General features: G+C 42.9%; 1 protein-coding gene across 3 annotated transcripts in view; it reads left to right on the plus strand.

Annotated features, from left to right (window-relative positions):
• ARHGAP26 (Rho GTPase activating protein 26) overlaps nucleotides 1-15,693 on the plus strand; it is a 369,115-nt gene extending 353,422 nt beyond the window's left edge. For 2 of the 3 annotated variants that reach the window (XM_030211545.1, XM_030211546.1), the window contains one exon: nucleotides 13,336-13,424. In XM_030211545.1, coding sequence (XP_030067405.1) covers nucleotides 13,336-13,424 — 89 coding nt within the window. Of the gene's footprint in view, nucleotides 1-13,335 lie in introns of all 3 variants that reach the window. The other variant, XM_030211544.1, reaches the window with a different exon arrangement.
• Nucleotides 15,694-15,950: the final 257 nt, after the last annotated feature.

Here is a 15,950-nt window from a genome sequence, read left to right on the forward strand (position 1 = left end):
AATCATATCCCCCCACCCCCAGCCTTCTCTTTCTAAGTTGAAGAGCTCTAACCTGCTGATCCAACCCCTCTATCATTTTGGTTGCTCTTCTTTGAACCTTTTCTAATTTTGCTAGATCTTTTTGAGATACAATGATCAGAATTGAACACAATACTCAAGGTGAGGTTGCACCATGGAGCAATACAAAGGCATTATAATATTTTGGGGCTTATTTTGCATCCCTCTCCTAAAAATTCCTAGCATCCTGTTTGCTTTTTTGGCCACTGACACACACTGGGCGGAAGATTTCAGTGTATTTTCTACAATGTCTTTTTCTTGAGTGCTGACTTCTAAAGTGGACCCTAGCATTAGATAACTATGATTCAAATTTTTATTCCCGATATGCATCACTTTGCATTTGTTTACGTTAAATTTCTTCTGCCATTTTGATGCCCAGTCTCCCAGTTTCCGAAGGTCTTCCTGTAATTCTTCACAATCCACATGCATTTTGACAACATTGCATAGTTTTGTGTCATCTGCAAATTTAATCACGTCGCTCATCGTTTTGATTTCCAGATCATTTATAAATTTGTTAAATAGCACCAGTACTTACAATGAATATGCATCAGATTTGCATACAATGTAGATAGTGCATGCAGACCTATCTCACACATATTCGTTGTGGATATCCTGAAACCTGACTGGGTGTGGTCAGAGGACAGGGTTGAGAACTGCTGCCCTAATGTAAGCAGGAGAAGACTTCTGTTTGGCCTGGGTATTTGGTCTTCCAAATTTAATGCCCTAGGCAGGTGACTATGTTGCCTTCGCCAAAGTCTGGGACTGAATTTAGTGGTCAGGAAGAAGCTTGGCAGAGACATCCTAGCCCCCCCCTGTTGTCAGGTGTGTGACATTCTCCTGCCCACTTGATGATCAGTCCACTCATTATAATGTTGTATTTCTCTCATATGTCTGGCTTAAGTAACTGGTTTCTGATTAACACATGAACACAGCACTGCTTCCAGAAAAGTTACCAAATGAGAAGCAGCAGCAGTGGCTTCTTTGGAACTGTAATGGCTGCTCTTGTCTCTTGTACGTCCAGAGGGCATCAACATCAAGACGGGAGAATTTATTCTTTTTTTTTTTTTAATCACCAAAGCAACAAAACTGTTTTGAAATTTGTTGTCAGAAACAAAATAGCTGTATTGAAAATGGATTAAAGCACCCTGATTGGCCTGTCTGCAAATGACCTTGCTCTGTCCCACTAAGGGTGTGGGGGGGAGGGGGCCACCACAACACGCATTCTTTTCTCCAGCTTTGCAAGGAGGGGCGCCTGGGGGCACATTTAGGTTTGGAATGCACACATGATTTTTTCAAAAATATGTGATCTATATCTGCTGCGCCTCCCTCCCCATCAGCACAAACACACACAATTGCAGGCAGAAATTTCTGGGCATGTTTAGAGCACAAATATTACCTTCATTTTCAAACAGAAACCATTGTCTTGATTTGTCTTTGAAAATAAGCTTAAAGCAGTAGTTCCAAAACCTGGTCCTTGAAGGCATTTCAGCCAGTCAGGTTTTCAGGATACCTACAATGAATATTCATGAGAAAGATTTGCATGAACTGGTTCCACTGCTTGCAAATCTCTCTCATGAATATTCATTGTGGATTTCCTGAAAACCTGGCTGGCTGGGGTGCCTCCAAGACCAGGTTTGGGACCCACTGGCTTTAAAGTTTGTGTGCTAAATGTGCCTGTGTACCTTACAACTGCACAGGCTATGTACCAGTTTCCCCCATATCCCCTACCTATACATTTGTGTGCATAATTTCATGCTATGCTATGCTATACATTGCTTCTAGTCTGCAAATACCTGAACAGCTCTGATGCGGATTATATAAAGAGAAAACCTGGACCACAACTGTCCAGGAAAATACATATTATAACCTGTCAAAAAATAAATCAATTGACTGAATAAAACTTCTCAAATAAGTTTTTAGAGTTTTGCAAAATGCCAAATGATTAGACTTGATACGAATTTCAAAAGTTAATGAATTCTGTGATGCAGCAGCTTGATAGCGCAAAGAAAAATTAAGTGTAGATTTATATTTAAGATGTCTAATAGATGGAAAATGCAACAGCATCAAATTGCGCGTATCATATGAGGACTTAAAATGAGGTCCACTAGCCCAGTCAACAAGATCAAAAGTTGCTAACCCATTTCATGTCTTATAAACAAAAGTACAGAGCTTAAACAGAGCCCTAGCCTCAACAGGAAGCCAATGTAACTTCTCCAAAAGCGCAGCAGCTGACTCAAACCTAGAAACTGAAAATTTCAAGTGCGCTGCAGTATTCTGCAATAATTGAATTCTATTGACTAGCATTTTTAAACAGTCCACAAATACAATATTGCAGTAATCCACCCTGCACAAAACCAGTGCTTGAACCAACGACCTAAATTCAGCGAAACCAAAACATTTGAGTATCGCTCTTAACTTCTGCATAATGTAAAAAGATTTCTTAGCACACACAGTTGCATATGTGTAACAATATAATTAGCTAATTATCATTACAATTGGCTGTAGTAATTGGTGTTAACATTAATTGGGACTAATGAGCAGTTATGCAGATAACTGCTCTTAGGATTCTGCAAACTGTATGTTCAAAATCCATCACTTGCAACTGGAAGGGGGTGTGGGCCTGGGAGGGGCCTTGGCAGGTCAGGGGCGTGCGTAGCACCTTACGTTACAGGATAGTAGCAGTTATGCACCTGAGAGCAGTTAAAAGTGAGCATTTATACTAGCTTAGCCTAGTTAAGCTTGCAACTGTGGACTTAAGCTACTATTTTATATCGACGACTGTGCGTGCAACTGCCGTTATAGAATTCGCACTTAACGCACATCATCCTGACGCCTAGCTTTAGACGATCTATAGATAATTACCCCCATAATGTTCAATGAATTGCCTGAATAGTGGTAGACATGATTTATCATTGTTTCATTGCAAAGTGGCCAAGTTGCAGGGATTTATTTTTTTTTTTCATTTTGGAGTGAAGCACAAAGAAAGAACTTGAAGGGGAAAGGCATTGGGCAGGTGTTTTTGAGGTGACCTTTTAATAACCTTCGCTCACTGCTGTTTCCACTTTTACTTGATTTGTTCACTGTGATAATGCCTATGGGCATCTGGGCATGGACTGGCAGCCATGGTGCAATTCACGCTGGTTTTAAGAATGAAATCACTTGGTGACTCATGGGAAAACCACTGACCAGTTCTGCCAATTACTGAACTGTTTTACAAATGGCCAGGAATTTAATCCCTGCAAGTGTGTCACTGCTCTGTTCTGGTTTATGGAAAGTTTACAGCTTGAGAATTGTCCTGGAAAAATAATCCCTTTAGCTTTCTGCTCTGTTTCAAATTGGCCAGAGCAGAGTGATGGGTAATAAAAGCATTTGTATCTATGAAGGTTCCCTTTCAAACCTATGATACTTTAATTCTTCCATTAGACCTGGGCTTCTCAACCCAGTCCTTGGGCATACCGTTGGGATTTCAGGATATCCACCACGAATATGCATGAGATAGATTTGAATACCAAGGAGGAAGTGCATGCACATCTATCTCATGCATATTCATCCTGAATATCCTGAAAACCTGATGGTGTGCCCCAAGGACTGGGTTGAGAAGCCCTACATTAGACCAGGGATTCTCAACCCAGCCCTGGGACACACCCAGCCATCCATGTTTTCAGGATACCCACAATGAATATGTGTAAGAAAAATCTGCATGCGCTTTCTCAGTTGTATGCAAATCTATCTCATGCATGTTCATTGTGGGTATTATGAAAACCTGGCTGGTTGTGTCCTGAGGACTGGGTTGAGAACCCCTGGATTAGACAGATGTCTTTCTTTATGTACCCTTCTTATACAGAAAGTAGTCAGGCCTTCTAGAGCTGGGAGTTAGTCATCCAGCTAAAGGAATATGGGAGGATGGGGTTCATAGTGGAGATGCTGGACCTGGCTAGCATCAGCCCTTCTAGAATGGTTGCACTGCCAACTTTAAAGGGTGTGGGTCTGTCTGTGCTGCTGAGGCACAGCTGAGAGGCATCCTGTATTCTCTAGCCATTCTAAACCAGGGGTAGGCAGTCTTGGTCCTTGAGGGCTGAAACCAGTCGGGATTTCAAGATGTCCCCCGTGAACATGCATGAGATTTGTTTCCATACAATGAAGGCAGTGCATGCAAATAGATCTCATGCATGGTCATTGGAGAAATCCTGAAAACCCAACCAGGTTGCAGCCCTCAAGGACCAGGATTTCCCACCCCTGTTCTAAACCATAGGAGCATAAGACGAGGATTGGACAAGTTCCTGGAGAAAAAGTCCATAAAAAATAGCTGGGTAGACTTGGGAGAGCCATTGTTCATCCCTGGAAATTAACTATGGGAAATAGAGGTACGTTTTGGGATCTGCAGGTACTTGTGACCTGGACTGGCCAGGAAGTTGGGTTTGATGGACCTTGGTCAAACTTGGGATGTCTTTTCCTATATTCTTAATTCCAGGACCTTCTGCTCTGGAATGCATTGCACCAGCCAAAATGCGCTGAACAGGCTGATAGAGTAATTACAGGAGTGGGATTGTTGGGAAAACAGAAACCAAATTATGGAAAGTGGATATGTGAGACATTTTATCACTTGCAAAAGAACTGTACTAAATGGTTTTGTTGTAGTGAAACTAATCCCAGTGCTGTATATGCTGGTCACTGCTTTCAAACAATATTTTTCACACCCTGCACCTGTATGACAGTGCTTTCATTGGAAATCAGGCCCTTCTAGGTTTTGTGCATTTCCTACCCATTGTGCCTTCAGTTTATTGACTAGTCAGAAAAGAGCCATGAGCAGTGCTCCATGAATATAGAATTACCTCAGTGATGGGCCACATACAGCAAAATTAACCAGAAGTAGCATCTACAACTAGGGTTACCATATTTCCGGTTTTACCTGGACATGACCTCTTTTTGAGAACATGGCCGAGCGGGTTTAGCCAGCCTGCCCGTTTGTCCGGATTTCCAGACAAACGGGCAGGCTGGTGGGCCTAGTGGTGTCCTATCCTCCACTCCACTCCCCTTACCTTACTATACTACCTTGGTGGTCTGGTGACCTCTTCGGGGCAGGAAAGATCCCCTGCATACTGCTGACGGTCCCGGCGCCGATTCAAAATGGCTGCTGAGAGTTGAAGCCTCGTGAGGCCGCTTTAACACTCGGTGGCCATTTTGGATCGGTGCCGGGACCGGAGTCAGCAAGCAGCAGTATGCAGGCGCTCCGGGCAGGAAAGAGGGGGCTCTTTCCTGCCCTGAAGAGGTTACCAGACCACCAGGGCAGTATAGTAAGGGGAGGGAAGGATAGGACACCCTTAGGAGTGTGTGACCGGGGGGGTGAGGGTCTGAAAGGGGGGGTGGTATGTGACAGGGGGCAGGGCGTGGGTGGTGTGGGACATGGCAGGGGCAGAGCATGTGTCCTCTTATTTTTTTTTGGGGGGGGGGGGGAAGCAAATATGGTAACCCTATCTTCAGCTCACCCATATATGGGGCCCTCTTCAGTCTTACTTGTGCCAGATTAATTCACACCTCCATCACCAATGTTTTGCTTTCATTGCAAAACCTTCATCAGGGTTAGCAAAGGAACTGTCTTAGATAATCCTGTTTCATTGACCATTCTTTAAAACGCCTGCAGTACACCGGGACAGCATCCCTATTAAAATTACTATTTAAGTGTTATTTTCACCCAGTCATCTGGTAAACCAATTAGGGATAAAGTAAGTTTTTCAAAACAGTGTGAAAGCTCTGCAGCCATTTTACATCCCTCGTGTCCTCAGAAGACATCTATGTGAGGTGTTAATTTGCAAAACGTGCTGTTACTGTTTTTGGAATGATATCTAACTTTAAAGTAACTTCAGGGCAAAGCAGAATGAATAAAAAATGCATCCTTGGTTTTACAGAAAAGCCTTACAGATCTAGAAATAATCTCTTGATTTTAACAGAGGCCAGATGTTTATTTCACACACTTCCCATAAGGAGTTAGATGAGGTTTAAATGTGGAGGTGGAAGTGGTTAAAATTAGTAGGAGATGCTTTTCACACCATGCATGCGTATATATATTTAGAGTATCACTTTTAGGAACATAATAGCTAAGAATCAGGGTCTAAGGTTTGCAGAAATGATGTGGACATGTGTTTTTCATCAGTGCTAGATGTAATTGTATAGAATGGGAAGAGCTGTTTAAAAAACTTTTCTGTAGTTAAACCCTGTTTTGCGCATGGATTAGAGCTTTTATAAAATTGAATGACCCGATACGTTTGTAAAAAAAAAAAAGCATGGAACGAGTTTGGCTTCTTGTACCCGGAGAACACAGGAGTGAAAGAACACCACGCACGAGGATGATGTAAAACAGAGGTAGTTTCAGGGCTTTTTTTGAAGGGTTACTTGGGGGTACTGAGTACCGGCACCTTTTCCATTGTCTGCTAAAATTGACCCTGGGCCCCAGGTTTTAATGAAAAGAGCTCAGGTTCTACACATCAATTCTGCCTTGCATTAGATTCTGTGACTGGTTGCAGGGGACCTGGCTATTGTATGTGTGTGGGAGGGTGGAGGGGGGGGGGGGGGCTGGCTATTGTGGGGTGGGTCCCTCAGCAATCACCTCACCCCTGAAGGGTGGCCTAGCATTTGAGTACCGGCATCTTTTTTGCTAGAAAATATCCACTGGGTAGTTTATTCTTCTTGCAATCAATACTAGTCCCATCTGAGTGACCTCAACACAGGCTGTGTTTCGGCTTTACAGCCTTTATCAGGAGGACACTGCTGAGTCTTCTGAAGAGTGAAAAATTCTTCACAATAAGAAAATGAGTGATACCAGTTGCTTTTGAATCATCGCCAGTAGGAACTCCAGTACTTGAACTGCTGGCTTTCCCGCCAACTTCTTCTACACGATCTACATGAGGTGTTTTGGGGGCGGAGTTGCAGTGAATGTGCACCTTTTTCATAGTAGAGATAAATTTATGCACAGGCATTTCCTGCTGTTGGGTCCGTTTTCTAGAGACACAAAAGTGCTTTTGTTCTCTTTCTAAAATCGGTACCTCTCAGGACTCAAACTACCCTCTATATTTGCTGAAACAAATTCTATTCCTATGCATTAATATAACTTGCAGAATGTTCAGAATGTGAAGATGTGGCAGGGGATTATTTTCCTTAAAGTTATTTATTTATGATATTTGTATCCTACATTATCCCGAGCAAGTTCAGGTTCAGTGTGGTTCATATGAAACATTAAACTAATTGACAAGTTCAGATTACATAACATTAAATATACATTCAAAGCTCATGATAGTACAATGCAAATTAATGTGAATAATATGTGTAGAATGAAAAATCTTACCCCTCTGTTTCCAAAACTGCACGGCAATGCCAACACATTAGCGCACCGGCAGCCACTAACGCGGCTTTGTAAACGGGGGGGGGGGGGGGGTAAAGATTATCTAGTGAATTAATTATCTTCAGCATTGAGAGATAAACCTACCAAGTAAGTTTTTAATAGTTTATAAAATGTAAGGTACATAAGTTACATACAGTGGGGGAAATAAGTATTTGATCCCTTGCTGATTTTGTAAGTTTGCCCACTGACAAAGACATGAGCAGCCCATAATTGAAGGGTAGGTTATTGGTAACAGTGAGAGATAGCACATCACAAATTAAATCCGGAAAATCACATTGTGGAAAGTATATGAATTTATTTGCATTCTGCAGAGGGAAATAAGTATTTGATCCCTCTGGCAAACAAGACCTAATACTTGGTGGCAAAACCCTTGTTGGCAAGCACAGCGGTCAGACGTCTTCTGTAGTTGATGATGAGGTTTGCACACATGTCAGGAGGAATTTTGGTCCACTCCTCTTTGCAGATCATCTCTAAATCATTAAGAGTTCTGGGCTGTCGCTTGGCAACTCGCAGCTTCAGCTCCCTCCATAAGTTTTCAATGGGATTAAGGTCTGGTGACTGGCTAGGCCACTCCATGACCCTAATGTGCTTCTTCCTGAGCCACTCCTTTGTTGCCTTGGCTGTATGTTTTGGGTCATTGTCGTGCTGGAAGACCCAGCCACGACCCATTTTTAAGGCCCTGGCGGAGGGAAGGAGGTTGTCACTCAGAATTGTACGGTACATGGCCCCATCCATTCTCCCATTGATGCGGTGAAGTAGTCCTGTGCCCTTAGCAGAGAAACACCCCCAAAACATAACATTTCCACCTCCATGCTTGACAGTGGGGACGGTGTTCTTTGGGTCATAGGCAGCATTTCTCTTCCTCCAAACACGGCGAGTTGAGTTCATGCCAAAGAGCTCAATTTTTGTCTCATCTGACCACAGCACCTTCTCCCAATCACTCTCGGCATCATCCAGGTGTTCACTGGCAAACTTCAGACGGGCCGTCACATGTGCCTTCCGGAGCAGGGGGACCTTGCGGGCACTGCAGGATTGCAATCCGTTATGTCGTAATGTGTTACCAATGGTTTTCGTGGTGACAGTGGTCCCAGCTGCCTTGAGATCATTGACAAGTTCCCCCCTTGTAGTTGTAGGCTGATTTCTAACCTTCCTCATGATCAAGGATACCCCACGAGGTGAGATTTTGCGTGGAGCCCCAGATCTTTGTCGATTGACAGTCATTTTGTACTTCTTCCATTTTCTTACTATGGCACCAACAGTTGTCTCCTTCTCGCCCAGCGTCTTACTGATGGTTTTGTAGCCCATTCCAGCCTTGTGCAGGTGTATGATCTTGTCCCTGACATCCTTAGACAGCTCCTTGCTCTTGGCCATTTTGTAGAGGTTAGAGTCTGACTGATTCACTGAGTCTGTGGACAGGTGTCTTTCATACAGGTGACCATTGCCGACAGCTGTCTGTCATGCAGGTAACGAGTTGATTTGGAGCATCTACCTGGTCTGTAGGGGCCAGATCTCTTACTGGTTGGTGGGGGATCAAATACTTATTTCCCTCTGCAGAATGCAAATAAATTCATATACTTTCCACAATGTGATTTTCCGGATTTAATTTGTGATGTGCTATCTCTCACTGTTACCAATAACCTACCCTTCAATTATGGGCTGCTCATGTCTTTGTCAGTGGGCAAACTTACAAAATCAGCAAGGGATCAAATACTTATTTCCCCCACTGTAGGTGCAGCCTAGTTCAGTGTGCTTCCATCGAATGAGGAAGTTGCAACTGATTAGGAGGAAGTCCACTCCTTAACCCTACAGCACAGAAAGCTGACGGGTGGGGGCTTTTTTTCTCCCTAAAAACCACCAGAAAATAAAGATGTGGGTGTGTTTTTTTTTTTTTTTTTTAAGCATTGTTCAACACAAGCTTAAAGTACAGAAAAGTGCTTACTCCTGGTTGAATCTTCCTGCCGTCTGGAGGTGTGATAAGCGCACTGTAAGAGCCCAGCCTGGGAGGAGGGAGGGGGAGGAGAAGGAGGTCCACCATAGTCCTACAAGTTCTGCAGTTGAAAACAATGAGAACCTCGTGAGGTTCCAGTAATTTGCAGTACAATAACACTGAATAGCACTTGAAAAGCCATCCTGCCTATTTGTTTGAGCAGGGAAGTTAGCTTAGCGGGGTCTAAAAAAGGGCTGGACGGCTTCCTAAAGGAAAAGTCCATGGACCATTATTAAAATGGACTTGGGGAAAATCTAGGATAAGCAGCATAAAATGGATCATACTTTTTTGGGATCTTGCCAGGTACTTGTGACCAGTGTGGCAATACTTATGTACTTATAAAATATGTATATACAAAATGAAGTTGTTCCCATCTGTGTTGCTTGCTATGGCATATAGCTTTGCTACTTCTTCCTTGCTCTACTTCTGGTACTGGGAGTGAGCCGCACGGCGGGGCTGCCACGGTCTCTGGTAGAGTAGTTTCCATGGGAACCACTCTGTCATTACCAGGAATGGGATGTCTTCATTCACAGAAAATCAAAGCGATATGGGAAAGGGGGAGAGGGAAAGACTCTCCGTTTCATAAAATGTTTGGCTCAAGAGGTGTCTGGAGAATCTTTTTATCTGTCCACCAGAACCACATCGATGACAATATCAGATAGAAAATGCATCTTCCTTTCAGTGAGCACTCAATGAGCATCTGGAGAGCTATTGATGCTCTAAACTGCCATTTGAAAAATAAATGAAATATTGTTTTCTTTACATTTTAAATCTTGCTTTTGGAAGGGGAGGTTTCCTAGTGTTCTTGATCGTAGACCCTTCTCTCATTCTGTCTTGAGTAATCTACCAATGAGCAATGAGAAGTCCCACCTAGAAATAAGGAAACTTAATTTCCAGGACATGCATGCGTGCAGTTATGCACGTGAAAAAAACCCCTACCAAAATTCCCATATTTGGTGTGGATAGGACACAAAGAAAGGTTATTGGGGGTGGAGAATGGAGAAAAGGTAGAGAGAGGGGTGACCAAAGGGTTAAAGGAGATAGGATGATTTCCCTATGAGGAAAGGCTAAAGAGATTATGGCTCTTTAACTTGGAGTAGAGAAGAGATGGCTGAGGGGATATATAACAGATATTTACAGTGGGGGAAATAAGTATTTGATCCCTTGCTGATTTTGTAAGTTTGCCCACTGACAAAGACATGAGCAGCCCATAATTGAAGGGTAGGTTATTGGTAACAGTGAGAGATAGCACATCACAAATTAAATCCGGAAAATCACATTGTGGAAAGTATATGAATTTATTTGCATTCTGCAGAGGGAAATAAGTATTTGATCCCTCTGGCAAACAAGACCTCATACTTGGTGGCAAAACCCTTGTTGGCAAGCACAGCGGTCAGACGTCTTCTGTAGTTGATGATGAGGTTTGCACACATGTCAGGAGGAATTTTGGTCCACTCCTCTTTGCAGATCATCTCTAAATCATTAAGAGTTCTGGGCTGTCGCTTGGCAACTCGCAGCTTCAGCTCCCTCCATAAGTTTTCAATGGGATTAAGGTCTGGTGACTGGCTAGGCCACTCCATGACCCTAATGTGCTTCTTCCTGAGCCACTCCTTTGTTGCCTTGGCTGTATGTTTTGGGTCATTGTCGTGCTGGAAGACCCAGCCACGACCCATTTTTAAGGCCCTGGCGGAGGGAAGGAGGTTGTCACTCAGAATTGTACGGTACATGGCCCCATCCATTCTCCCATTGATGCGGTGAAGTAGTCCTGTGCCCTTAGCAGAGAAACACCCCCAAAACATAACATTTCCGCCTCCATGCTTGACAGTGGGGACGGTGTTCTTTGGGTCATAGGCAGCATTTCTCTTCCTCCAAACACGGCGAGTTGAGTTCATGCCAAAGAGCTCAATTTTTGTCTCATTTGACCACAGCACCTTCTCCCAATCACTCTCGGCATCATCCAGGTGTTCACTGGCAAACTTCAGACGGGCCGTCACATGTGCCTTCCGGAGCAGGGGGACCTTGCGGGCACTGCAGGATTGCAATCCGTTATGTCGTAATGTGTTACCAATGGTTTTCGTGGTGACAGTGGTCCCAGCTGCCTTGAGATCATTGACAAGTTCCCCCCTTGTAGTTGTAGGCTGATTTCTAACCTTCCTCATGATCAAGGATACCCCACGAGGTGAGATTTTGCGTGGAGCCCCAGATCTTTGTCGATTGACAGTCATTTTGTACTTCTTCCATTTTCTTACTATGGCACCAACAGTTGTCTCCTTCTCGCCCAGCGTCTTACTGATGGTTTTGTAGCCCATTCCAGCCTTGTGCAGGTGTATGATCTTGTCCCTGACATCCTTAGACAGCTCCTTGCTCTTGGCCATTTTGTAGAGGTTAGAGTCTGACTGATTCACTGAGTCTGTGGACAGGTGTCTTTCATACAGGTGACCATTGCCGACAGCTGTCTGTCATGCAGGTAACGAGTTGATTTGGAGCATCTACCTGGTCTGTAGGGGCCAGATCTCTTACTGGTTGGTGGGGGATCAAATACTTATTTCCCTCTGCAGAATGCAAATAAATTCATATACTTTCCACAATGTGATTTTCCGGATTTAATTTGTGATGTGCTATCTCTCACTGTTACCAATAACCTACCCTTCAATTATGGGCTGCTCATGTCTTTGTCAGTGGGCAAACTTACAAAATCAGCAAGGGATCAAATACTTATTTCCCCCACTGTATATAATCATGATTGGAGTGGAACAGGTAAATGTGAGTTGCTTGTTTACTATTTCCAAAAGCACAAGGATTAGGGGGGCATGCAATTAAACTACTAAGAAGTATGTTTAAAACAATTCAGAGAAAATATTTCTTCACTCAATGTGTAATTAAGCTCTGAAATTCTTTTCCAGAGAATGTGGTAAAAGCAGTTGGCATAGCAGGGTTTTTAAAAGGTTTGGACATGTCCTAAAAAAAAAAGTCCATAAGCCATTATTAAGATGGACTTGGGAAAAATCTACTGCTTATTCCTGGGATAAGCAGCATAAAATCTGTTTTTACTCTTTTGGGATCTTGCCTAGGTACTTGTGGACCTGTATTGGCCACTGCTAGAAACAGGATACTGGGTTTTGATGGGCCTTCAGTCTGTCCCAGTATGGCAATGCTTATGTACTTTATAAGCTGCATTGCTCTATTAACTGAGAACCAGGTGATCAGATTTCGTAAGGGATGTACAGAGTCAGTCCTCTTTGTAACCTTGCACTAAGGGCTTGTTGGTCCAATTTTTGTACAAGAAGTAGGACAACAGGTTCATAAATCCAATGGGATAAAAGCAGGAATGACTCAACTTAGCCCTGATGACATGGTGCTTTATAGTCAGTGTAGAATAGTATAAGATGCAGCAGCAGTGAGTTATTTTCAAATGCACTTTCAGCTTTCCAGTCCCACTGTTTTTCTTCCTTACACTCTGAATGCTTTCTAACTGTTATTTTAATATTGGCATGCTAAAAAAGGTTTTTGCTTCCATAGCGCAGAACATGAGTGCACAAGAAACCGAGTCCCGGGCCTGTAGAAATCCAATCGTATGCAGAGCTTCTCCACCTCTTTTCAATTGGTAGTGTGACGCAGGGTCTCCAGTGGAAGAAGCAACCTTGCTAGGCCTCTGCGCTCCTCGCATGCTTCTGTCTCTTCTTCCCCTCTCCATTGTACCTCTTGTGTTTTGTTCAGGTGCTGTTTCAACTGAACTTAAAATATATTCGTTAATTAACAAAAGATTTCAGGACACCAAATAGCTTCTCGGCCTCATCTCCTGGTCGTGGTCTTGAAAAAGTCGAGAGTTCTTTGAAACGGAAAGGGTAAAAAAAAATGAACACTTATTTTAATAGGTCTCTCTATCTCTCACCAGTTCATCCATCTCAAGAACCTGGGTGGTTGGAAGGAACAATGGATGGGAAGACTGGGCTGATTCCGGAAAACTATGTGGAGTTCCTATAGCTCCTGGCCTCATCAGACCGCAGTACCGAGCTTTACATGGTATCCATGACAACAGCTGCCAGTGTACAGAAGATGATTCCACTTTACCACTGTGAAATACAGGGTGAAGGACTTGTCAGTAACCTGTTGAAACAAATGTTTTGAATGTACAATACTGTACACGTCCTGCTAAGTGATGTGTTCTGTGCAGGTACTGCAGAAGTTGTAATCAAATGTTTTTTTAATTTTTTGGGACCATTCTACTTTATTTTTTTTTCCTTTCGAAGGTTAGAAATGTATCTTGCAGGTAGCGTCTTTCATGTGGAGTGTTTATGCTGGTCAGCTAACGTGAAGCTTTTAACGCAGAGCTAACTTTCCTCTTCTCTTCCTTGAGGAAACATGTTTGCCAAAGGTTGTGTTAGTGAACAATTGCACATGTTAAATGTTTACAGAATTAAAGGGAGCTTTTACCTAGCTGGGGTAAGCATGAACATGTGCTTACTACAGGTTAAAAACCACTATCCTGGGGCACGCACAGGCGTCCTGCGGTAGCTGTGGCATCTGCACATATGTCCTACACGCTAAAAAATACATTTTAGTTTTTTACCACTGGGGGCACGTATGTGGGTAGGCGTGCAGCTACATTACCTCGTGCTAACCGATTAGTGCGTGGTGAACATGTGATGCAAGAAATTCTGTCCATTTCATTCATTCCTGGCAAGGAAAAGGACAGCACAAATGCTTTCAGAGCAGCCCAAAGACCAACCCAGGGGGAACTGAGTGAACTTCTGCCACTTCTATGAGTCATGTTGGCAAAGAGCTGAGATTCAGAGAGCCCACAATTTGGTGTTCTCATCCTTCAGCCTTCCAGTGCAATCTCAAATAGACTAGTCTGTCCTGCTTTGAGGCATCACATGGTGATGAGAGCTCACGGAGATGCGTCTGCACCTTTGTACGGTATTAAGATTTCCCTAGAATTGTTACTGGAACTTGACTCTCAGTTGACCTTCAATTTTGACTGACGGAGTGCCTGTCTCCGAACAGTGATGATGTTTCCTCTTGCCACCACTTCTCCCCAAATAAAACCCCTGCATTACAACACCTGTACAGTAATTTGTTTCCTCCTTTCAGTGCCTAATGGGTAAAAAAGTTAACTTGCCTCTGTGGGATAGATACAATAACAGCTATGAACTGTCAGCTGTCTGATGTACATCGGTAATATCTGATCCATCAGGAGCAAGCTTCATAATGCTTAGATTAGATTGTAACAAGATAAACAGACGTCATGTGTCTGAACTGGCTTGTCTGCACTGCAGGTAAAGATGTGGTTCACGACTGTGCTTCCTGTCCTTTGTTGCAGTCTTGCTATCTGTTTTTCATTGTCCCCTATATGCTCTCTTGGCTGTCGAATTTATCACCCCCCCGTCCCTTCCACCCCCCCCCCCCCCCCCCCCCGTCCCTATTCTTACATAGCTTACCCTTGCTGGTATGGCCTACTGTCTTCTCATACCAATCATGGGCCTTGCCTGATCCTTTCAGATACTATTACCATGAATTGCACAAGTTTATTGATGGTCCAATTGAATTTCAATTTTATAGGAAACCAAAGGATTGTGTTTCTGGGATCTGAAGGTGTTTAAACCCCTGACCCTTCCCCTCACAAGTTAGCTGAGGGTCAATAGACTCATCGCCAAAGGCTGCTTTTTAACCTAAATTCCTTAATACCTTGAGAACTGGATTCCAAATTTCGCATTTTCCCTCTTCTGGTTTCAAAATGCATATGTTGACCCATTTGTAGAATGGAACTAACTTCAGCTCCATTTGTAGATTATAAAGGAGGTTAGTGATTAGTAGTGATAATGTTTTGTAATTCTGCCAGATCCTTGTTCACAAGAACAAAAAAACCTGATGATGTTTCTGGAAGATTTGTGTGTTTCTTCTGGACTTTTCATGCTTGTAACTGATTTTTTTTTCAAGTGATTGAATACTTGAATCATCAGATTGCTGTACATTTTCTGTTTCTGTGGCAAAAATATTTCATGTAAATAGGGTAATTTGAAATGCTTTGAGGGGAAGTTTTATATTTGATATTTTTAAAGCACTGGTATTGGTTTTCCATTTCTGTGGCAAAAATATTTCATGTAAATAGGGTCATTTGAAATGCTTTGAGGGAAAGTTTTATATTTGATAATTTTAGAGCATTGATGTTTTATCTTCCAGGATGGGATCCATCTTTTGTTTAATTTTCAGAAATTTTTTAATTAGTATTATTAAAATGTAATTCTGCTAACATTTGTCCTTTACATTAGGCTATACATGTAATATCCTGAAAAAATGTCATGTCTGGCCCAGGGCATGTATTAGGGGGATACAAATAATGATTGACCCTGTCTGAAACTGTCCTCCCAAATTTCCACCCAAGAAGCCCCTAGCATTAGCGGCCCACCCCACCCTGCTACATCCCCAGTGTCTGATTAATACAATCTGTCAGTTTAGTACCTTTCCCTTATTGGATTCTAAGTGCAGTACAGTGGAAAACCCCAAAGA

Source organism: Microcaecilia unicolor, chromosome 8 (genome assembly GCF_901765095.1).
Source record: "Microcaecilia unicolor chromosome 8, aMicUni1.1, whole genome shotgun sequence".
Classification (NCBI taxonomy): Eukaryota; Metazoa; Chordata; class Amphibia; order Gymnophiona; family Siphonopidae; genus Microcaecilia; species Microcaecilia unicolor.